The sequence below is a fragment of the Palaemon carinicauda genome, chromosome 14 (assembly GCF_036898095.1).
Source record: "Palaemon carinicauda isolate YSFRI2023 chromosome 14, ASM3689809v2, whole genome shotgun sequence".
Lineage (NCBI taxonomy): Eukaryota > Metazoa > Arthropoda > Malacostraca > Decapoda > Palaemonidae > Palaemon > Palaemon carinicauda.
Genome location: NC_090738.1, coordinates 22,559,429 through 22,584,120, shown reverse-complemented (window position 1 = coordinate 22,584,120; position 24,692 = coordinate 22,559,429). Strand labels below are relative to the sequence as shown.

Sequence of the window (24,692 nt, the reverse complement as noted above, 5' to 3'; positions counted from 1 at the left end):
AGATGTACAGATGGGTGGTTTCCATTCTGTAGTGTCTAGGCAGATCAGCACAGTGTTTAGGGGGAAGTACTGTAATGGGATCAGAATGGCTCCTATGTCATTGAGAAGATGGAAGGCTATTCAAGTTTTTGGGAAATGCGTAGGTTGACCTTTTCACCTAATGGTTAAACAGGAAGCTTTAAGTTTTCTGCTCCCTACAGTACTTTCAGATCCTTGGGCCATACTTGAAGGTGTTTTCCAACACCTGTAGTATCACCTAGATGTCTATATCATTCTATCATTCAACCTGATTTGTTGATTGCTCAACTGAATGTTGATCACTTCGGTGCTCAAGATGTGCTGGCGAAAAATTGCTTGTTAAAGGAGTAGAATTATGATTGTTACTCGATCAGTTGAGGTGCTGAAAAATATTCCTTATGGATCATTCATTTGTCAGCCTTGTGTGCTGAGGTATTGTACTATGTTTTTTTCAGCTACACGTGCTGAAGTTCAAGTATTCTAAAGCGTCATTAGCAAATTGGGAGTTGAGGCTACAAGAGAGAAATGCTTTCCTCACAAGACTGCTCATTAGATGTCTTGAAATTTATGGCAGTTCTCAGCAGTTGGGTACAAAGGAAATTAGACTAACTTCTGTAGATGTGGTATTTCTTTGGTTGGAGCATTTATTTAGCAAGCAGACTTCATAGACTACTGTACCCTTGTGGAAGACTATGGCTTTGCCTTGAGGTAGTACATACTGTACTTTGGATTGATGTAACCATGATCATACTATTATATTGTAGGAGCTCAACCAGAAGAGGAAATTAGTTGAAATACACAAATTGAATTTGATGAGCAGTTTTTATTAATACTAGCCAATCTACAAGCCCAAGGACTCCAATAGGGAAGCTGCCCACGCAGAAAGGAAATGGAGAAGTAACAAATAAAGTATAAATGAAAAATTATGAAAGAAATATACAGCACATATACTGTACTGTATTAAGATCAGTACAGTATTAAGTAAATAAGCAGTATATCAACTCTGAAACAAGACTTTATTTTATATGTAAACCATACCATGTTGATGTTCAAAGATTGTCAGATTTTACTTTACACAAAGGGATAAATAGTTTGCTTCCTTTTTTTGCAGAACATTTCGAGAATCGTGTGAATCCTTTATACAGTTTCGAGCTTCAAAGGATTGTAAGAAATTGGTGGTGGTTAAAATGAACATAGAGCATAACCACCCAATTAAAAAGGTATGTTGGACTTCATTTTTCATTCACGGGATGTGATCTAGATTGAAGTCTCAAAATTTACTAAATCAGTCTTTTAGATCTAGATCTGTTGGCAGAGGGAAAGTTTTTTATAGAGTATCATTTAGTAGAGATAACCCCAAAATATCTGTGATAATGATATATGTTGGCTACATGAATGGAAATTTATTTACCTTTCAGGAAGCACTTCATTTCCTGCCAAAAGAACAATTGACCCTGGAAGAGCTGGCAGAAGTCAGTGTGATGCTATCCACAAGGCTGAATGGAAAAGATTTCAGAAACCAAAGCCATAAGAGCTCTGGTAAAATGGTGACACTGAAAGATATCACAAACCATTCCAAAAAACTGAAGCTTGAATCAGCGAATACTGAAGAATTGGACAAGTTGCAGAGTTCAGGTAATTAAGGGTTATGGATAGACTAGCAACATCATTATAAAATTAATTTATATATAATTTTTCCATCTTACAATATTGAATTTTTACTACCCAATATAATTCCAATGCTCTGTGAACACTTATGCAATATCTACATATTTTCTGTTATATTTCTTAAATAAACTACATTACTCATTTTGTTTAAATTAGATCAAAAGTAAAGAAGTCATCAAGGGAAATAATCTTCCATAAAAGATAGAGTATCATGGTTTTATTTTTTTTTTCTTAAAGTATAGGCCCAGGTGAGAATTTATTAAAGGTTTTTCGTTCATCATCATCTCCTATGCCTATTGTCACAAAGGGTCTCGGTTAGATTTTGCCATTTGTCTCTATCTTGAGATTTTAATTCAATACTTCTCTATTCATCATCTCAGCCATGTAGGCCTGGGTCTTCCAACTCTTTTAGTACCATGTGGAGCCTAGTTAAATCTTTAGTGAACCAATCTCTCTTGGGGAGTACGACAAGCATGCATAAACCATCTCCATCTACCCATCACCATGATCTCATCCACTTATGGCACTCGAGTAATCTCTTATACTTTCGTTTCTAATCCTGTCTTACCATTTAACCCCCAATGTTATTCTGAGTGCTTTGTTTTCATATCTGCTAAATATGTTGGAGATTGTTTCATTATCATACCATGATTCATGTCTATACAGTAACACAGATCTCACTAAACTGATATACAGCCCTGTTTTTATATGTAATTTCTGGTGATTTCATTTCCAAATTTTACTTAACCTAGCCTTTGTCTAATTTGCTTTTTTCAATTAAAGGATTTTACAGTTTTAGATCCATGGTCTGAGTGTATATTTTTTAAAAGTCATTAAAACTAGTTTGATGTTCAGGTGAATACTGGAGGAGGAGTAAAATTAGTAAGATTCAAAACAAAGCTTAGTTGAGTACAACCCTTAGTATTCCACTAATGATAATTTTTCAATATTAAACTTACCCGGTGATCATATAGCTGTCAGCTCTGCTGCCCAACAGAAAAACCTAAGGACGAAATACGCCAGCGATCGCTATACAGGTGGGGGTGTACATCAACAGCGCCATCTGTCGAGCAGGTACTCAAGTACTCCATGTCAACACAGAACCAATTTTCTCTCTGTCGTGCCACCGGCAAGACCTACTTAATACGCTGTTGTTTTCTGGATTGATTTTCACGTTATTTGGTGAAGTATTCATTTCTGGTTATTAGCTATCGCTGTGCAGAAGTTATCTTCAATACTTCCTTGCATTCTTTTATTGAATTTTGGATTATTGGTTGACGACTTGGATAGATTTTGAATTCCCCCCTTTGACTAATTCAAGATGTCTGACCCTTCTCAAGTCCCCAAGTACAGGAAGTGTAGCGCTAGGGACTGTTCAAGGCGTCTTCCGAAGGCCTCTATCGATCCGCACACCATTTGTTCCAATTGTAGGGGTAAAGCCTGTCAATTGGAAGATCGATGTGAGGAATGCGTTGGGCTTTCGGAATTCGATTTTCAAGAATTCCTGAAATATGCACGTAGGCTAGAGAAGGATAGAATCAGGAGGAGTTCGTCTCGCTCAGTAGATTTTTCCTCTCCCCATGCCCCACAACCTATTCCTTCCCCTGTAGTGGTTGCACCCGACCCCCCTGCTAGCTCTCATCAACCTTCGATGGCAGATATGATGCGTGCCATCCAGGCTCTGGGTGAGAGAGTCGAGTCATTGGCGAATGACCGCAATCAACTCATGGCTGACGTCAGGGAGTTGAAAGGTAAGAGTGCAGTGGGAAGTGAAGTGAGTGTTTGTGCAGTGAAAAGTGTCAGTGTTACGCACGAGGGTGCGTCTGTTCGTGCCTGTCGTCCTCCCAGTCCGGGACCTCTTGCAAGCTCCCAAGCCCAGGGGAGAAGCAATGTCGTACGACCAAAGGGTTCGACAGGCTTTAATCAGCGGACAGACGTTCCCTCCGTGGTTTCGGACGTATCTTGCCTAGATCGTCCCACCCACAAGAAGACGAGTGAGCCCATTCATTCCTCGTCTGCGGAAGAGGTTTCACGCCAGAAACGATGGACCAAGGTCTCACGGCCTCTTAAACGCAAGGTCCCTTCCGAGCAAGTCCAACGGCCCAGGTGTAGCCACTGGGTCAGTTCGGACTCGCTGCAGTCCTCCGACGACTGCACACCTCCTAAGAGAGGCAAAGTGGTACCGCAACAGGCAGTAACTCCGTCTGTTGCCGCACCAGCTGCTGTAGACCCTAAGTGGTCTTTGCTACAGTCTATGCAGACTCAGTTAGCTTCCTTTATGCAGGAGTATCGTGCGGAGAAGGTTGACGCTGCACCCGTTAGCCTACAACCTACCACGGTTGTGCGCCCAGCAGACGCTGAGGCTGCCTGCTCCCTCACTCCAGCTGTGAGAGCTCCTCCACCCATGCGCAGTCGACCCTGCCAGACGCATGTTGACGTTCACCGACGCACGGAACCCTCCGTTGACGTTCGTGTGCTACCACAACAACAGGAGGGTGGAGTTAAGTTGCCGTGTTTTGACGCGGTGCGTCAGCCTCCGCAACCCACGGTGGTCTCCGCTATCCGACCACAGTCAGGAGTAGACGCTTTGCGTCCCCACTCAGCTATGGTTGTTGCCAGTTCTCAGACTGACCAACAGTTGCATGACGTTGGGTCCAGTGCAGTCACGCATGCACCCGTGCTGCCGGACTCAGCCGTCCAGCTTTTACCTACTCCTTTGCCGCTTCCTCCTCAACATTCAGACGATGGACTCTCTGATGATGACGAAGCTGCACATCTTGACGACCAACACTCGGACATTGACGAACCCAAGACCACGCCTCCCTCCTTAGACTTTAGGAAAGTGCTTGCGCTGTTCAAGGATTTATATCCGGATCAGTTTGTGTCTGCAGCACCACGCTCGCCTCCCTCTGAGTTCGCTTTCGGCATGCAGTCAGCAGCACCTGCCTTTACGAAGCTCGTACTCGCGCGCTCGTCCAAGAGAGCTTTAAGGGTACTGGGAGAGTGGTTGCAGTCCAAAAAGCAACTTGGGAAGACAACCTTCATGTTTCCCCCGGCCAAGCTTGCTTCCAGATCTAGCGTCTGGTATGCCACGGGAGAAGTTCTCGGCTTGGGAGTTCCTGCCTCTGCCCAGGGCGACTTCTCAAGTCTGGTAGACTCTCCCCGCAGGCTGGCTATGAGACGCTCCAAGATTTGCTGGACTCCTTCGGATATGGACCATCTTATGAAAGGAGTTTTCCGTGCATTCGAAGTCTTTAACTTCTTGGACTGGTGTTTGCGAGCGTTGAGCAGGAAGACCTCCCCTTCTGATAAGGAAACTTCCATGCTCATTATGTCCTGCATGGACAAAGCCATACGGGATGGTTCTAGTGAGCTTGCGGCTTCTTTCGTGTCCGGGGTCCTCAAGAAGCGGGATCACCTTTGCTCCTTCTTGTCTGCTGGAGTCACCCCATGTCAAAAGTCGGAACTTATGTTTGCTCCGCTCTCGAAGTGTCTCTTCCCTGAAGAGTTGATCAAGGAGATTGCCGCCTCCTTGATCCAGAAAGACACTCATGACCTGGTGGCGTCATCCGCACGCAAAGCCACCCCTTTGCCATCCGTGCCTAGACCCAGGATGGACACTCCAGCGTCAAGGTTCATTCCGCCCTTTCGTGGCAGAGCCTCCAGCAGAGGAGGTGCTCGTGCCGAAAGTCAACGTGGGAGCAAGAAGAAGGGTTCCAAGTCCTCTAGAGGCAGAGTCTGATTGCCACCTTCTTCAGACAGCAGTGGGAGCCAGGCTCAAGAACTACTGGCAGGCCTGGGAGAACAGGGGCGCAGACGCACAGTCTGTGAAGTTACTCAGAGAGGGGTACAGGATTCCATTCTTGCGCAAGCCCCCTCTAGCAACAACTCCCATCGACCTCTCTCCCAGGTACAGAGAGGAGGACAAGAGGCTAGCTTTACAGCAAGAGGTGTCTCTCTTACTTCAAAAGGGAGCGGTAGTCATAGTCCGGGACCATCAATCCCCGGGCTTCTACAACCGTCTCTTCTTAGTGGCGAAGAAGACAGGAGGGTGGAGACCGGTACTAGACGCCAGTGCTCTGAATGTCTTTGTCACAAAGCAGACGTTCACCATGGAGACGACAAAGTCGGTTCTAGCATCGGTCAGGAAGGAAGACTGGATGGTCTCGTTAGACCTAAAGGACGCTTACTTTCACGTCCCCATCCACCCAGATTCCCAACCTTTTCTAAGGTTCGTTTTCGGGAAGGTTGTATACCAGTTCCAAGCCCTGTGCTTTGGCCTAAGCACGGCACCTCTAGTTTTTACCAAACTGATGAGGAATATTGCCAAATTCCTGCATTTAGCAGACATCAGAGCCTCCCTCTATTTGGACGACTGGCTTTTAAGAGCTGCGTCAAGTCGTCGCTGTCTGGAGAATCTAAAGTGGACTCTGGATCTGACCGAGGAATTGGGTCTCCTGGTCAATATGGAAAAGTCCCAACTCGTCCCATCCCAAACTATAGTATACCTAGGAATGGAGATTCAGAGTCAAGCTTTTGGGCTTTTCCGTCGGCCCCCAGAATCAGTCAAGCCCAAGAATGCATCCAGAACATGCTGAAGAAGGACCGATGTTCAGTCAGACAGTGGATGAGTCTGATAGGGACGCTTTCATCACTGGACCAGTTCATCGCGTTAGGGAGACTCCACCTCCGACCCCTTCAATTTCACCTAGCTGTTCACTGGAGAAAGGACAAGACGCTAGAAGCGGTCTCGGTTCCTATTTCCGAGAAGATGAAGTCTTCACTGACTTGGTGGAAGAACAACATTCTCCTCAGGGAGGGTCTGCCACTGGCTGTTCAGACCCCCGACCACCTTCTCTTCTCGGACGCATCGGACACGGGCTGGGGTGCGACATTGGACGGTCGGGAATGCTCGGGCACGTGGAATACGGATCAAAGAACGTTGCACATCAACTGCAAGGAGCTACTGGCAGTTCATCTGGCCTTGAGAAGCTTCAAGTCCCTCCTTCTAGGCAAGGTGGTGGAGGTGAACTCCGACAACACCACAGCCTTGGCGTACATCTCCAAGCAAGGAGGGACTCATTCGATGACGTTGTACGAGATCGCAAGGGACCTCCTCACCTGGTCAAGAGATCGAAACATATCCCTAGTAACGAGGTTCATTCAAGGCGACATGAATGTCATGGCAGACCGCCTCAGCCGGAAGGGTCAAATCATCCCAACAGAGTGGACCCTTCACAAGAATGTATGCAACAGACTATGGGCCTTGTGGGGTCAGCCTACCATAGATCTGTTCGCAACCTCGATGACTAAGAGGCTCCCAATTTATTGCTCACCGATTCCGGACCCAGCAGCAGTTCACATAGATGCCTTTCTTCTGGATTGGTCCCATCTAGACCTTTATGCGTTCCCCCCGTTCAAGATTGTCAACAGAGTACTGCAGAAGTTCGCCTCTCACGAAGGGACAAGGTTGACGTTGGTTGCTCCCCTCTGGCCCGCGAGAGAATGGTTCACCGAGGTACTGCAATGGCTAGTAGACGTTCCCAGAACACTTCCTCTAAGAGTGGACCTTCTGCGTCAGCCGCATGTAAAGAAGGTACACCCAAGCCTCCACGCTCTTCGTCTGACTGCCTTCAGACTATCGAAAGACTCTCGAGAGCTAGAGGCTTTTCGAAGGAGGCAGCCAGAGCGATTGCTAGAGCAAGGAGGACATCCACTCTCAAAGTCTACCAGTCGAAGTGGGAAGTCTTCCGAAGCTGGTGCAAGTCGAAATCAGTATCCTCAACCAGTACCTCTGTAACTCAGATAGCTGACTTCCTTTTATACCTAAGGAAGGAAAGATCCCTTTCAGCTCCCACGATCAAGGGTTACAGAAGCATGTTGGCAGCAGTCTTCCGTCACAGAGGCTTAGATCTTTCCAACAACAAAGATCTACAGGACCTCCTTAAGTCTTTTGAGACCTCGAAGGAGCGTCGGTTGGCCACACCAGGTTGGAACTTAGACGTGGTACTAAGATTCCTTATGTCAGCAAGGTTCGAACCACTTCAATCAGCCTCTTTTAAAGATCTCACTTTGAAAACTCTTTTCCTCGTCTGCTTAGCAACAGCTAAAAGAGTCAGTGAGATACACGCCTTCAGCAGGAACATTGGATTTACATCTGAAACGGCTACATGTTCCTTACAGCTTGGTTTTTTAGCCAAAAACGAACTTCCTTCTCGTCCTTGGCCCAAATCGTTCGATATTCCAAGCCTTGCTAATTTGGTTGGAAATGAACAAGAAAGAGTACTATGCCCTGTAAGAGCTCTTAAGTACTATTTGAGACGTACTAAACCATTACGTGGACAGTCAGAAGCTTTATGGTGCGCCATTAAGAAACCTTCTTTACCTATGTCGAAGAATGCAGTTTCTTATTATATCAGACTTTTGATTCGAAAGCTCATTCCCATCTGAATGAGGAGGACCATGCTTTGCTGAAGGTAAGGACACATGAAGTTAGAGCTGTCGCAACTTCAGTGGCCTTCAAACAAAACAGATCTCTGCAGAGTGTAATGGATGCAACCTATTGGAGAAGCAAGTCAGTGTTCGCATCATTTTACCTTAAAGATGTCCAGTCTCTTTACGAGAACTGCTACACCCTGGGACCATTCGTAGCAGCGAGTGCAGTAGTGGGTGAGGGCTCAACCACTACATTCCCCTAATCCCATAACCTTTTTAATCTTTCTCTTGAAATGCTTTTTATTGTTGTTTTTTCAATATTAAACTTACCCGGTGATCATATAGCTGTCAGCTCTGCTGCCCGACAGAAAAACCTAAGGACGAAATACGCCAGCGATCGCTATACAGGTGGGGGTGTACATCAACAGCGCCATCTGTCGAGCAGGTACTCAAGTACTCCATGTCAACACAGAACCAATTTTCTCTCTGTCGTGCCACCGGCAAGACCTACTAAATACGCTGTTGTTTTCTGGATTGATTTTCACGTTATTTGGTGAAGTATTCATTTCTGGTTATTAGCTATCGCTGTGCAGAAGTTATCTTCAATACTTCCTTGCATTCTTTTATTGAATTTTGGATTATTGGTTGACGACTTGGATAGATTTTGAATTCCCCCCTTTGACTAATTCAAGATGTCTGACCCTTCTCAAGTCCCCAAGTACAGGAAGTGTAGCGCTAGGGACTGTTCAAGGCGTCTTCCGAAGGCCTCTATCGATCCGCACACCATTTGTTCCAATTGTAGGGGTAAAGCCTGTCAATTGGAAGATCGATGTGAGGAATGCGTTGGGCTTTCGGAATTCGATTTTCAAGAATTCCTGAAATATGCACGTAGGCTAGAGAAGGATAGAATCAGGAGGAGTTCGTCTCGCTCAGTAGATTTTTCCTCTCCCCATGCCCCACAACCTATTCCTTCCCCTGTAGTGGTTGCACCCGACCCCCCTGCTAGCTCTCATCAACCTTCGATGGCAGATATGATGCGTGCCATCCAGGCTCTGGGTGAGAGAGTCGAGTCATTGGCGAATGACCGCAATCAACTCATGGCTGACGTCAGGGAGTTGAAAGGTAAGAGTGCAGTGGGAAGTGAAGTGAGTGTTTGTGCAGTGAAAAGTGTCAGTGTTACGCACGAGGGTGCGTCTGTTCGTGCCTGTCGTCCTCCCAGTCCGGGACCTCTTGCAAGCTCCCAAGCCCAGGGGAGAAGCAATGTCGTACGACCAAAGGGTTCGACAGGCTTTAATCAGCGGACAGACGTTCCCTCCGTGGTTTCGGACGTATCTTGCCTAGATCGTCCCACCCACAAGAAGACGAGTGAGCCCGTTCATTCCTCGTCTGCGGAAGAGGTTTCACGCCAGAAACGATGGACCAAGGTCTCAGGGCCTCATAAACGCAAGGTCCCTTCCGAGCAAGTCCAACGGCCCAGGTGTAGCCACTGGGTCAGTTCGGACTCGCTGCAGTCCTCCGACGACTGCACACCTCCTAAGAGAGGCAAAGTGGTACCGCAACAGGCAGTAACTCCGTCTGTTGCCGCACCAGCTGCTGTAGACCCTAAGTGGTCTTTGCTACAGTCTATGCAGACTCAGTTAGCTTCCTTTATGCAGGAGTATCGTGCGGAGAAGGTTGACGCTGCACCCGTTAGCCTACAACCTACCACGGTTGTGCGCCCAGCAGACGCTGAGGCTGCCTGTTCCCTCACTCCAGCTGTGAGAGCTCCTCCACCCATGCGCAGTCGACCCTGCCAGACGCATGTTGACGTTCACCGACGCACGGAACCCTCCGTTGACGTTCGTGTGCTACCACAACAACAGGAGGGTGGAGTTAAGTTGCCGTGTTTTGACGCGGTGCGTCAGCCTCCGCAACCCACGGTGGTCTCCGCTATCCGACCACAGTCAGGAGTAGACGCTTTGCGTCCCCACTCAGCTATGGTTGTTGCCAGTTCTCAGACTGACCAACAGTTGCATGACGTTGGGTCCAGTGCAGTCACGCATGCACCCGTGCTGCCGGACTCAGCCGTCCAGCTTTTACCTACTCCTTTGCCGCTTCCTCCTCAACATTCAGACGATGGACTCTCTGATGATGACGAAGCTGCACATCTTGACGACCAACACTCGGACATTGACGAACCCAAGACCACGCCTCCCTCCTTAGACTTTAGGAAAGTGCTTGCGCTGTTCAAGGATTTATATCCGGATCAGTTTGTGTCTGCAGCACCACGCTCGCCTCCCTCTGAGTTCGCTTTCGGCATGCAGTCAGCAGCACCTGCCTTTACGAAGCTCGTACTCGCGCGCTCGTCCAAGAGAGCTTTAAGGGTACTGGGAGAGTGGTTGCAGTCCAAAAAGCAACTTGGGAAGACAACCTTCATGTTTCCCCCGGCCAAGCTTGCTTCCAGATCTAGCGTCTGGTATGCCACGGGAGAAGTTCTCGGCTTGGGAGTTCCTGCCTCTGCCCAGGGCGACTTCTCAAGTCTGGTAGACTCTCCCCGCAGGCTGGCTATGAGACGCTCCAAGATTTGCTGGACTCCTTCGGATATGGACCATCTTATGAAAGGAGTTTTCCGTGCATTCGAAGTCTTTAACTTCTTGGACTGGTGTTTGGGAGCGTTGAGCAGGAAGACCTCCCCTTCTGATAAGGAAACTTCCATGCTCATTATGTCCTGCATGGACAAAGCCATACGGGATGGTTCTAGTGAGCTTGCGGCTTCTTTCGTGTCCGAGGTCCTCAAGAAGCGGGATCACCTTTGCTCCTTCTTGTCTGCTGGAGTCACCCCATGTCAAAAGTCGGAACTTATGTTTGCTCCGCTCTCGAAGTGTCTCTTCCCTGAAGAGTTGATCAAGGAGATTGCCGCCTCCTTGATCCAGAAAGACACTCATGACCTGGTGGCGTCATCCGCACGCAAAGCCACCCCTTTGCCATCCGTGCCTAGACCCAGGATGGACACTCCAGCGTCAAGGTTCATTCCGCCCTTTCGTGGCAGAGCCTCCAGCAGAGGAGGTGCTCGTGCCGAAAGTCAACGTGGGAGCAAGAAGAAGGGTTCCAAGTCCTCTAGAGGCAGAGTCTGACTGCCACCTTCTTCAGACAGCAGTGGGAGCCAGGCTCAAGAACTACTGGCAGGCCTGGGAGAACAGGGGCGCAGACGCACAGTCTGTGAAGTTACTCAGAGAGGGGTACAGGATTCCATTCTTGCGCAAGCCCCCTCTAGCAACAACTCCCATCGACCTCTCTCCCAGGTACAGAGAGGAGGACAAGAGGCTAGCTTTACAGCAAGAGGTGTTTCTCTTACTTCAAAAGGGAGCGGTAGTCATAGTCCGGGACCATCAATCCCCGGGCTTCTACAACCGTCTCTTCTTAGTGGCGAAGAAGACAGGAGGGTGGAGACCGATGCTAGACGTCAGTGCTCTGAATGTCTTTGTCACAAAGCAGACGTTCACCATGGAGACGACAAAGTCGGTTCTAGCATCGGTCAGGAAGGAAGACTGGATGGTCTCGTTAGACCTAAAGGACGCTTACTTTCACGTCCCCATCCACCCAGATTCCCAACCTTTTCTAAGGTTCGTTTTCGGGAAGGTTGTATACCAGTTCCAAGCCCTGTGCTTTGGCCTAAGCACGGCACCTCTAGTTTTTACCAAACTGATGAGGAATATTGCCAAATTCCTGCATTTAGCAGACATCAGAGCCTCCCTCTATTTGGACGACTGGCTTTTAAGAGCTGCGTCAAGTCGTCGCTGTCTGGAGAATCTAAAGTGGACTCTGGATCTGACCGAGGAATTGGGTCTCCTGGTCAATATGGAAAAGTCCCAACTCGTCCCATCCCAAACTATAGTATACCTAGGAATGGAGATTCAGAGTCAAGCTTTTCGGGCTTTTCCGTCGGCCCCCAGAATCAGTCAAGCCCAAGAATGCATCCAGAACATGCTGAAGAAGGACCGATGTTCAGTCAGACAGTGGATGAGTCTGATAGGGACGCTTTCATCACTGGACCAGTTCATCGCGTTAGGGAGACTCCACCTCCGACCCCTTCAATTTCACCTAGCTGTTCACTGGAGAAAGGACAAGACGCTAGAAGCGGTCTCGGTTCCTATTTCCGAGAAGATGAAGTCTTCACTGACTTGGTGGAAGAACAACATTCTCCTCAGGGAGGGTCTGCCACTGGCTGTTCAGACCCCCGACCACCTTCTCTTCTCGGACGCATCGGACACGGGCTGGGGTGCGACATTGGACGGTCGGGAATGCTCGGGCACGTGGAATACGAATCAAAGAACGTTGCACATCAACTGCAAGGAGCTACTGGCAGTTCATCTGGCCTTGAGAAGCTTCAAGTCCCTCCTTCTAGGCAAGGTGGTGGAGGTGAACTCCGACAACACCACAGCCTTGGCGTACATCTCCAAGCAAGGAGGGACTCATTCGATGACGTTGTATGAGATCGCAAGGGACCTCCTCACCTGGTCAAGAGATCGAAACATATCCCTAGTAACGAGGTTCATTCAAGGTGACATGAATGTCATGGCAGACCGCCTCAGCCGGAAGGGTCAAATCATCCCAACAGAGTGGACCCTTCACAAGAATGTATGCAACAGACTATGGGCCTTGTGGGGTCAGCCTACCATAGATCTGTTCGCAACCTCGATGACTAAGAGGCTCCCAATTTATTGCTCACCGATTCCGGACCCAGCAGCAGTTCACATAGATGCCTTTCTTCTGGATTGGTCCCATCTAGACCTTTATGCGTTCCCCCCGTTCAAGATTGTCAACAGAGTACTGCAGAAGTTCGCCTCTCACGAAGGGACAAGGTTGACGTTGGTTGCTCCCCTCTGGCCCGCGAGAGAATGGTTCACCGAGGTACTGCAATGGCTAGTAGACGTTCCCAGAACACTTCCTCTAAGAGTGGACCTTCTGCGTCAGCCGCATGTAAAGAAGGTACACCCAAGCCTCCACGCTCTTCGTCTGACTGCCTTCAGACTATCGAAAGACTCTCGAGAGCTAGAGGCTTTTCGAAGGAGGCAGCCAGAGCGATTGCTAGAGCAAGGAGGACATCCACTCTCAAAGTCTACCAGTCGAAGTGGGAAGTCTTCCGAAGCTGGTGCAAGTCGAAATCAGTATCCTCAACCAGTACCTCTGTAACTCAGATAGCTGGCTTCCTTTTATACCTAAGGAAGGAAAGATCCCTTTCAGCTCCCACGATCAAGGGTTACAGAAGCATGTTGGCAGCAGTCTTCCGTCACAGAGGCTTAGATCTTTCCAACAACAAAGATCTACAGGACCTCCTTAAGTCTTTTGAGACCTCGAAAGAGCGTCGGTTGGCCACACCAGGTTGGAACTTAGACGTGGTACTAAGATTCCTTATGTCAGCAAGGTTCGAACCACTTCAATCAGCCTCTTTTAAAGATCTCACTTTGAAAACTCTTTTCCTCGTCTGCTTAGCAACAGCTAAAAGAGTCAGTGAGATACACGCCTTCAGCAGGAACATTGGATTTACATCTGAAACGGCTACATGTTCCTTACAGCTTGGTTTTTTAGCCAAAAACGAACTTCCTTCTCGTCCTTGGCCCAAATCGTTCGATATTCCAAGCCTTGCTAATTTGGTTGGAAATGAACAAGAAAGAGTACTATGCCCTGTAAGAGCTCTTAAGTACTATTTGAGACGTACTAAACCATTACGTGGACAGTCAGAAGCTTTATGGTGCGCCATTAAGAAACCTTCTTTACCTATGTCGAAGAATGCAGTTTCTTATTATATCAGACTTTTGATTCGAGAAGCTCATTCCCATCTGAATGAGGAGGACCATGCTTTGCTGAAGGTAAGGACACATGAAGTTAGAGCTGTCGCAACTTCAGTGGCCTTCAAACAAAACAGATCTCTGCAGAGTGTAATGGATGCAACCTATTGGAGAAGCAAGTCAGTGTTCGCATCATTTTACCTTAAAGATGTCCAGTCTCTTTACGAGAACTGCTACACCCTGGGACCATTCGTAGCAGCGAGTGCAGTAGTGGGTGAGGGCTCAACCACTACATTCCCCTAATCCCATAACCTTTTTAATCTTTCTCTTGAAATGCTTTTTATTGTTGTTTTTTGGGTTGTCCGGAAGGCTAAGAAGCCTTTCGCATCCTGGTTGATTTGGCGGGTGGTCAAATTCTTTCTTGAGAAGCGCCTAGATTAGAGGTTTTGATGAGGTCCTTTAGTATGGGTTGCAACCCTTCATACTTCAGCTCCTAGGAGTCGCTCAGCATCCTATGAGGATCGCGAGGCTCAGTAAGGAAGACGTACTTAAAAAAAGGCAGAGTAATTGTTCAAGTCGACTTCCTTACCAGGTACTTATTAATTTTATGTTTGTTATTTTGAATAACTGCTAAAATGAAATACGAAATACTTAGCTCTTAATGTTAACATATATGCTGGTCTCTACCCACCCCCCTGGGTGTGAATCAGCTATATGATCACCGGGTAAGTTTGATATTGAAAAATGTTATTTTCATTAGTAAAATAAATTTTTGGATATACTTACCCGGTGATCATAAATTAAAGGACCCACCCTTCCTCCCCAATAGAGACCCAGTGGGCCGAGGAGAAAATTGGTTCTGTGTTGACATGGAGTACTTGAGTACCTGCTCGACAGATGGCGCTGTTGATGTACACCCCCACCTGTATAGCGATCGCTGGCGTATTTCGTCCTTAGGTTTTTCTGTCGGGCAGCAGAGCTGACAGCTATATGATCACCGGGTAAGTATATTCAAAAATTTATTTTACTAATGAAAATAACATTTTTGGGTTGTCCGGAAGGCTAAGAAGCCTTTCGCATCCTGGTTGATTTGGCGGGTGGTCAAATTCTTTCTTGAGAAGCGCCTAGATTAGAGGTTTTGATGAGGTCCTTTAGTATGGGTTGCAACCCTTCATACTTCAGCTCCTAGGAGTCGCTCAGCATCCTATGAGGATCGCGAGGCTCAGTAAGGAAGACGTACTTAAAAAAAGGCAGAGTAATTGTTCAAGTCGACTTCCTTACCAGGTACTTATTAATTTTATGTTTGTTATTTTGAATAACTGCTAAAATGAAATACGAAATACTTAGCTCTTAATGTTAACATATATGCTGGTCTCTACCCACCCCCTGGGTGTGAATCAGCTATATGATCACCGGGTAAGTTTAATATTGAAAAATGTTATTTTCAATATTAATCTTACCCGATAATCATGTAGCTGTCAACTCCGTTGCCCGACAGAAATCTACGGACGGGATACGCCAGCGATCGCTATACAAGAGGGGGGTGTACTCACCAGCACCATCTGTGGTCAGGTACTGCAGTACTTCTTGTCAACACCACCTCAATTTTTCCTCTGTCGTGCCGCCGGCAAGACCTACATGGATACGCTGTTGATTTTGGAGTCTTTGTTCACGGTTTTGGTGAAGTATTGCTCTGAAATTTAGCCTTCGCTATACAGGAAGCTTTTCCCTTAGCTTAGATAGCTTTTGGATTGATTTTGATTAATGGTATAACGGTCTTTGCTTTAATTTGGAAACCCCCCTTGACTGTTCTCTAATTCAAGATGTCCGACCATTCTCAAGCTCTTAGACAAAGACGATGTAGTGTTAGGACTTGTAGTAGGCGTCTTCCGAAGGCCTCGGTTGATCCTCACACCGTTTGTTCCGACTGTAGGGGAAAATCCTGTCAGTTGGAAGATCGATGTGAGGAATGTGCCGGGCTTTCGGAATTCGATTTTAATGAATTCCTCAAGTATACGGCTAAGTTAGAGAGGGAGAGAGTTAGGAGGAGTTCTTCTCGCTCTTTGGTTTATTCCTCCCCCCATGATCCTCAACCTTTTCCTTCCCCTGTAGTGGTGACCCCCGAACCTATTACGAGTGCTCAGCCTGATATGTCGGATGTGTTACGTGCCATTCAGGCTTTAGGTGATAAGGTGGAGTCTGTAGTGAGTGACCACAAATTTCTCTTGGCAGATGTCAAGGAACTTAAAGTGAAAAGTGCAGTGGGAAGTGGTAGTGCCAGTGCTGTGCCTAGTGTCAGTGTCAGTGTTGCGCATGAGGATACTTCTGTGCGTGCCAGTCGTCCTCCCAGTCCGGGACCTCTTGCAAGCTCCCAAGCCCAGGGGAGAAGCAATGTCGAAGGGCAAAAGGGTTTGGCAGGCCTTGATCGGCGCACAGTTGTATCCTCAGTGGTTGCGGGCGTATCTTATAGAGATCGTCACTTCCACTCCCAGACGATTGAGCCCTTAATTTCCTCGTCTGCGGAAGAGGTTTCCGGGAGGAAACGCTGGACCCAGGTCTCAAGGCCTCTTAAGCGTAAGGTCCAGACCGAGCGAGTCCAACAGCCCAGGTGTAGCCACTGGGCCAGTTCGGACTCGCCGCAGTCATCTGATGGCTGCACGCCTCCTAAGAGAGGTAAAGCGATGCCTCAACAGGCCTCTGCTCCAACTTCTGTTGATCCCAAGTTGGCTATGCTGCAGACAATGCAGTCGCAGCTTGCGGTGTTGATGCAGGAGTTTCAGGCAGAGAAGGTTAGCACACCTCCTCCTGCGAGCGCTCCTCCACCCTGCCAGACGTATGATGTTGAGGCTCCTCCTGCCTCCATGCGTGAGCTGCCGCATTGGGAGTTGCCAGATACCAGCGCTATGCAGCAACCTCCACTTTCCTTGAGGCAGGAGCCTCTTGCTATGCGGCAACCTCCTCAACCCTTGAGGCAGGAGCCTCATGCTTTGCAGCAACCTCCTCTACCTTTGAGGCAGGAGCCTCATGCGTTGCGACAACCTCCTCCATCCTCGAGGCAGCAACCTCATGCGTTGCGGCAACCTCCACCATCCTTGAGGCAGCAGCCTCAACTCTTGCGGCAACCACCTCAACTCTTGAGGCAAGAACCTCAACTCTTGAGGCGAGAACCTCAACTCTTGAGGCAAGAACCTCAACTCTTGAGGCAAGAACCTCAACTCTTGAGGCAAGAACCTCAACTCTTGAGGCAAGAACCTCAACTCTTGAGGCAAGAACCTCAACTCTTGAGGCAAGAACCTCAACTCTTGAGGCAAGAGCCTCTCTCTGCGCAGCCACCTCCTCAACCCTTGAGGCAGGCGCAACCCTTGAGGCAGGAACCTCATGCTATGAGGCAGCCGCCTCAACGCATGCAGCAACCGCATTCTTCGCAGCATGAGCCTCTTCCCATTCAACATGAACCGCATACTATGCAGCAGGACCCTCATGCCTTACAGCAGTCGCTTCTCACCACGCTTGCTCCTCAGACCTCCGCAGAACCTCCTTCATCCCAGCATCATGACTTTGTCATTGCCAGCCCTCATCCTCTTCAGCAGAGACTTGATGATGAATCCGCAAGTGCGCATGCACCCGTTCTTCAGGATTCAGCCATTCAGCATACCGCTTTATCGTTACCTCTCGCTTCTCAACCCTCAGGTGATGAGGTTTCTGAGGATGAAGCTGCTCACCTGGATGATCCTTCTTCTGATGTGGAGGAACCCAAGTCGTTGCCACCTTCCATAGACTTTCGTAAGGTCCTGACTCTGTTCAGAGAGTTATACCCTGAACACTTTGTTTCTGCAACCCCTCGTTCTCCTCCATCCGAGTTTTCTCTAGGCATGCAGCCTATTAAGTCTGCCTACACTAAGCTTGTCTTCGCTAGATCATCAAAGAGAGCTTTGAGGATTTTAGGGGATTGGTTGCAGTCCAAGCAGCAACTGGGAAGGACGTCTTTTATGTTTCCTCCTCCTAAGCTGACTTCTAAGTCGGGCGTCTGGTATGCCACGGGAGAGGAACCAGGCTTGGGGGTCCCTGCCTCTGCCCAGGCTGACTTCTCAAGTTTGGTTGACTCTCCCCGTAGGTCGGCTATGAGACGCTCTAAGGTTTGCTGGACCTTTTCTGATCTGGACCACTTCTTGAAGGGAGTCTTTCGCGCCTTTGAAATTTTTAATTTCCTCGACTGGTGCCTGGGGGCCTTGAGCAAGAAGACTGCCCCTTCTGACAAAGACTCGGCCATGCTGATCATGTCCTGTATGGACAAAGCAATTCGCGATGGTTCTGGCGAACTTGCTTCTATTTTTGTCTCAGGAGTCCTCAAGAAAAGGGAACATCTTTGCTCCTACCTTTCGACTGGTATCACCTCTTGCCAGAGGTCACAGTTACTGTTTGCTCCTCTCTCCAAGTTCCTGTTTCCGGAGGAGCTAATCAAAGAGATGGCTGCGGCTCTTATCCAGAAGGACACGCATGACCTCATGGCCTCTTCAGCACGTAAGGCTAAAATTGTACCCTCAGTACCGAGAACTTACCGCACCCCGGTGGCTGATACACCTGCTACCAGATTTATTCCGCCCTTTCGTGGCAGAGCCCCCAGCCGAGGAGGTTCCCGTCCAGACGGTCACAGGGGCAAGTCCAAGAAAGGTGCCAAGTCCACGAAAAGCAAGCATTGACTTTCCTCCTCTCCAGACAGCTGTAGGAGCCAGACTCAAGACCTTCTGGCAAGCCTGGGAAAGAAGAGGTGCAGACGCTCAGTCTGTCAAGTGGCTAAGGGAGGGTTACAGAATTCCGTTCTGCCGCAATCCCCCTCTGACCACTTCTCCCATCAACCTCTCTCCCAACTACAAGGAAAAGGACAAGAGGCTAGCGTTACATCAAGAGGTGTCGCTCCTGTTACAGAAGGAGGCAGTGGTGATAGTCCGGGATCATCAATCCCCGGGCTTTTACAACCGTCTCTTCCTGGTGGCCAAGAAGACAGGAGGTTGGAGACCGGTGCTGGACGTCAGTGCGCTCAATGCTTATGTCACCAAGCAGACGTTCACAATGGAGACGACGAAGTCGGTCCTAGCAGCGGTCAGGCAGGAGGACTGGATGGTCTCGTTGGATCTGAAAGACGCCTACTTTCACGTTCCCATCCATCCAGACTCCCAACCTTTTCTGAGATTCGTCTTTGGAGAGGTTGTGTACCAATTCCAAGCCCTGTGTTTTGGCCTAAGCACGGCACCTCTGTTGTTTACGCGACTGATGAGGAATATTGCGAAATTCCTTCACTTGGCGGACATCAGAGCCTCCCTTTATTTAGACGACTGGCTTTTAAGAGCCCCCACAAGTCGTCGCTGTCTGGAGAGTCTCAGATGGACTTTGGATTTGACCAAGGAACTGGGTCTTTTGGTCAATTTAGAGAAGTCCCAGCTTGTTCCTTCCCAAACCATCGTTTACCTGGGAATGGAGATTCAGAGTCAAGCTTTTCGGGCTTTTCCGTCGGCCCCAAGAATCAACCAAGCCCTAGAGTGCATCCTGAGCATGCTGAAAAAGAACAGATGCTCGGTGAGACAGTGGATGAGTCTAACAGGGACTCTGTCATCGTTAGCCCTGTTCATCGAGTTAGGGAGACTCCACCTCCGCCCCCTTCAGTTCCATCTAGCAGCTCACTGGGACAAGGATATGACGCTCGAGGCGGTCTCTATTCCTGTTTCCAAAGAGATGAGGACTACTCTAATGTGGTGGAAGAGCAACATCCTTCTCAAGGAGGGTCTCTCTTTAGCTGTTCAGACCCCCGATCTTCATCTCTACTCGGACGCATCAGACTCGGGCTGGGGCGCGACCTTGGACGGACAGGAATGCTCGGGGACATGGAACCAGGAACAGGAAACGCTTCACATCAATTGCAAGGAGTTGTTGGCAGTCCATCTGGCCTTAATGAACTTCAAGTCCCTCCTGCTAAACAAGGTGGTGGAGGTGAACTCCGACAACACCACAGCCTTGGCGTACATCTCCAAGCAGGGAGGGACTCACTCGAGGAAGCTGTTCGAGATAGCAAGGGACCTCCTCATTTGGTCAAGAAGTCGAAAGCTCACGCTGTTAACGAGGTTCATTCAGGGCAATATGAATGTCTCGGCAGATCGCCTCAGCAAGAAGGGTCAAGTCATCCCCACAGAATGGACCCTTCACAGGAACGTGTGCAGCAGACTTTGGGCCTTGTGGGGTCAGCCAACGATAGATCTGTTCGCTACCTCGATGACCAAGAGGCTCCCATTGTACTGTTCCCCGATCCCAGACCCGGCAACAGTTCACGTGGATGCTTTTCTGCTGGATTGGTCCCACCTCGATCTGTATGCATTCCCGCCGTTCAAGATCATCAACAGGGTTCTTCAGAAGTTCGTCTCTCACGAAGGGACACGGCTGACGTTGGTTGCTCCCCTTTGGCCTGCAAGAGAATGGTTCACAGAGGTACTGCAATGGCTGGTCGACGTTCCCAGGACTCTCCCTCTAAGAGTGGACCTTCTACGTCAACCTCACGTAAAGAAGGTACACCCAAGCCTCCACGCTCTTCGTCTGACTGCCTTCAGACTATCGAAAGACTCTCTAGAGCTAGAGGCTTTTTGAAGGAGGCAGCCAGAGCGATTGCCAGAGCAAGGAGGATATCCACTCGCAGAGTCTATCAATCCAAGTGGGAAGTCTTCCGAAGTTGGTGCAGAGCCAATGCAGTTTCCTCTACCAGTACCACTGTAACCCAAGTTGCTGACTTCCTGTTACATCTTAGGAATGTTAGATCTCTTTCGGCCCCTACGATCAAGGGGTACAGAAGTATGTTGGCAACAGTTTTCCGCCACAGAGGCTTGGATCTTTCCTCCAACAAAGATCTGCAGGACATCCTTAGGTCTTTTGAGACCTCTAAAGAACGTCGCTTGTCCACTCCAGGCTGGAATCTAGACGTAGTCCTAAGGTTCCTTATGTCACCTAGATTTGAACCTCTCCAGTCAGCCTCTTTCAAAGACCTTACTCTCAAAACTCTTTTCCTCGTCTGCCTTGCAACAGCCAAAAGAGTTAGTGAGGTTCACGCCTTCAGCAGGAACATAGGATTCACATCTGAGACTGCTACATGTTCCTTACAGCTCGGTTTTTTAGCAAAAAATGAACTTCCTTCACGTCCTTGGCCTAGATCGTTCGAAATTCCTAGCCTTTCCAACATGGTGGGTAACGAACTGGAGAGAGTTCTTTGCCCTGTCAGAGCTCTAAAGTACTATCTTAAAAGGTCAAAACCTTTACGAGGGCAATCAGAGGCCTTATGGTGTGCCATTAAGAAACCTTCGATGCCTATGTCTAAGAACGCAGTTTCTTATTACATAAGGCTTCTGATTAGAGAAGCTCATTCTCACATGAAGGATGAAGACCTTGCTTTGCTGAAGGTAAGGACACACGAAGTGAGAGCTGTGGCTACTTCAGTGGCCTTCAAACAGAACCGTTCTCTGCAGAGTATTATGGATGCAACCTATTGGAGGAGCAAGTCAGTGTTTGCATCATTCTATCTCAAAGATGTCCAGTCTCTTTACGAGAACTGCTACACCCTGGGACCATTCGTAGCAGCGAGTGCAGTAGTAGGTGAGGGCTCAACCACTACATTCCCTTAATCCCATAACCTTTTTAACCTTTCTCTTGAATGCTTTTATTGTTGTTTTGGGTTGTTACGGTGGGCTAAGAAGCCTTCCGCATCCTTGTTGATTTGGCGGGTGGTCAATTCTTTCTTGAGAAGCGCCTAGGTTAGAGGTTGTGTTGAGGTCCTTTAGTATGGGTTGCAGCCCTTTATACTTCAGCACCTAAGAGTTGTTCAGCCTCCTAAGAGGACCGCTGCGCTCAGTAAGGAAGACGTACTTATTAAAGGCAGAGTAATGGTTCAAGTCGACTTCCTTACCAGGTACTTATAATTTCATTTGTTATTTTGAATAACTGATAAAAATGAAATACGGGATACTTAGCTTCTTGATTAACATGTACACTGGTTTTCACCCACCCCCCTGGGTGTGAATCAGCTACATGATTATCGGGTAAGATTAATATTGAAAAATGTTATTTTCATTAGTAAAATAAATTTTTGAATATACTTACCCGATAATCATGATTTAATTGACCCACCCTTCCTCCCCATAGAGAACCAGTGGACCGAGGAAAAAATTGAGGTGGTGTTGACAAGAAGTACTGCAGTACCTGACCACAGATGGCGCTGGTGAGTACACCCCCCTCTTGTATAGCGATCGCTGGCGTATCCCGTCCGTAGATTTCTGTCGGGCAACGGAGTTGACAGCTACATGATTATCGGGTAAGTATATTCAAAAATTTATTTTACTAATGAAAATAACATTTTTCATTAGTAAAATAAATTTTTGAATATCCTTACCCGGTGATCATAAATTAAAGGACCCACCCTTCCTCCCCAATAGAGACCCAGTGGGCCGAGGAGAAAATTGGTTCTGTGTTGACATGGAGTACTTGAGTACCTGCTCGACAGATGGCGCTGTTGATGTACACCCCCACCTGTATAGCGATCGCTGGCGTATTTCGTCCTTAGGTTTTTCTGTCGGGCAGCAGAGCTGACAGCTATATGATCACCGGGTAAGTATATTCAAAAATTTATTTTACTAATGAAAATAACATATTGTCCAGGCTTTATAAATTCAAGTAACTGGACTTTAATTCTGGTGTTTGGGTAAAAAGGATCAAAACTATAACTTTGCCTAGATATTAATGGCCTAAAGGACTCACACTTAGGGGATTGAAAATCTCAGCAGACAATTAATAGTTCTTTTCAACATAATTGGTCATACTACATCATTTCATTTACAGTATTAAGGTTGTGAATTAATCCAATTATTTTTGTTTTGTCTTCATTTAGGAGTTGTGAATCTTGACCAAACAAAAACCTCCCAAAATCATGTTTTATCTGAACAAGAAAAATACCGACTTGCTTACCAAATTGGCCAGGATGTAGCTGAGCATTTGTTGAAATTTGATGCAGAACAATTTTGTGTAAGATTGGAGTGCTTGAAGTCTATATGTCAACTTTGGAAGGAAGAGCATAGCACAATAGTAACTGAGAGAGATAATGTTTCAGGTAAGAGTGCTTTAAGACTCAAATTTTGTTATACTGTACTGTTATTGCAGGAAATAAACTGATAATTAATCTGTTTTACAAATGAATTCAGTCAGTATGCTCCATAAACAAAGCTGCATATGTTGAACATTATAACATACTGTATTTGAATAAGTAGACATAAAAGAAATATGGTAATATAAATCAGGGATTGAGAGGAAGAAGGGGGAAAAGGGAGTAGCTATAATCTGACTGAAGGTATCCCTGAATTATGAAGATTACCTATATGGCCCATGTTACTTTGTAGCAGAAATAAAGACACTGTTAAGATAGATAGATATGAAAAGGTGTGACCATAGAAAGCTCAGGGTTATTTTCAGTATTGTTGGAAGATTGTGTTATGAAAAAAGGAAGTGGCAAGGTGATGTACAGATGTGTTAAACTAATTGAAAATATACTGAGAAAAGATTAAGTATTGAAATATGTGATAAAGAACAGTTAGTAAAAAATGCTATAGATATGAAAACAGCTGGAGGATGAAGATATGTAGGAGGGCCTAGGTAAATCATTGGATAAGGGGTATTGAAGCCCTGTACTTAATTTAAGCTGTTTCTATGTGTATGCAAACCTTTTGCCTATTGAATAGGAACTATGTTTTCAGTGCAAGCTGGAACTGCCATTGAAATTATTAATGAAGTAGTTACCGTAACATGTTTTGAGCTCGGGCAAAAAGCCGGTCCCCCCTCCGTTGAAAGTTCAGCGCTTATGTTTTTGACCGTAACGAGTATGGACGACTGTACTGTTGTGTTCTTAACCAGACTTTTCACCTTTCTTTTTCTTAGAGGAAGTGAATGCTGGCTGTTGATTATGATAGCTATAAAGCAAGAAATTCTTAGTTGGTGTGGAAAGGGTTGCAACAATATATGAAGCAAGAGATTCGTACTTGGTGGGGAAAGGGTGGACGTTGCATTACTACCGCTAGAGAGTTCCTTTGACTGGCCAAACTGTATTACATGGGATCCCTCTCTGGTTACAGCTCTTTTTTCTTTTGCCTACACATACACTGAATAGTCTGGAAGTTGGTGCAAGGTTGAATGTTATGTTGAATGGAGAGTTACTTGAGGAGGTGGATCAGTTTAAGTACTTGGGATCTGTTGTTGCAGCAAATGGTGGAGTGGAAGCAGATGTACGTCAGAGAGTGAATGAAGGTTGCAAAGTGTTGGGGGCAGTTAAGGGAGTAGTAAAAAATAGAGGGTTGGGCATGAATGTAAAGAGATTTCTATATGAGAAAGTGATTGTACCAACTGTAATGTATGGATCGCAGTTGTGGGGAATGAAAGTGACGGAGAGACAGAAATTGAATGTGTTTGAGATGAAGTGTCTAAGGAGTATGGCTGGTGTATCTTGAGTAGATAGGGTTAGGAACGAAGTGGTGAGGGTGAGAACGGGTGTAAGAAATGAGTTAGCAGCTAGAGTGGATATGAATGTGTTGAGGTGGTTTGGCCATGTTGAGAGAATGGAAAATGGCTGTCTGCTAAAGAAGGTGATGAATGCAAGAGTTGATGGGAGAAGTACAAGAGGAAGGCCAAGGTTTGGGTGGATGGATGTAGTGAAGAAAGCTCTGGGTGATAGGAGGATAGATGTGAGAGAGGCAAGAGAGCGTGCTAGAAATAGGAATGAATGGCGAG

General features: G+C 47.2%; 1 protein-coding gene across 2 annotated transcripts in view; it reads left to right on the top strand.

Annotated features, from left to right (window-relative positions):
* The window catches only part of LOC137653483 (uncharacterized), a 50,492-nt gene that overhangs the window by 2,493 nt on the left and 23,307 nt on the right, over nt 1-24,692 (top strand). For both annotated transcript variants that reach the window (XR_011046491.1, XM_068386926.1), the window contains exons 2-4: nt 1,130-1,238; nt 1,437-1,653; nt 22,807-23,025. Coding sequence is in view for 1 of the 2 variants with exons in the window: in XM_068386926.1 (XP_068243027.1) it covers nt 1,130-1,238; nt 1,437-1,653; nt 22,807-23,025 (545 nt within the window). In the remaining variant the exon portion in view is untranslated. The remainder of the gene's footprint in view (nt 1-1,129; nt 1,239-1,436; nt 1,654-22,806; nt 23,026-24,692) is intronic.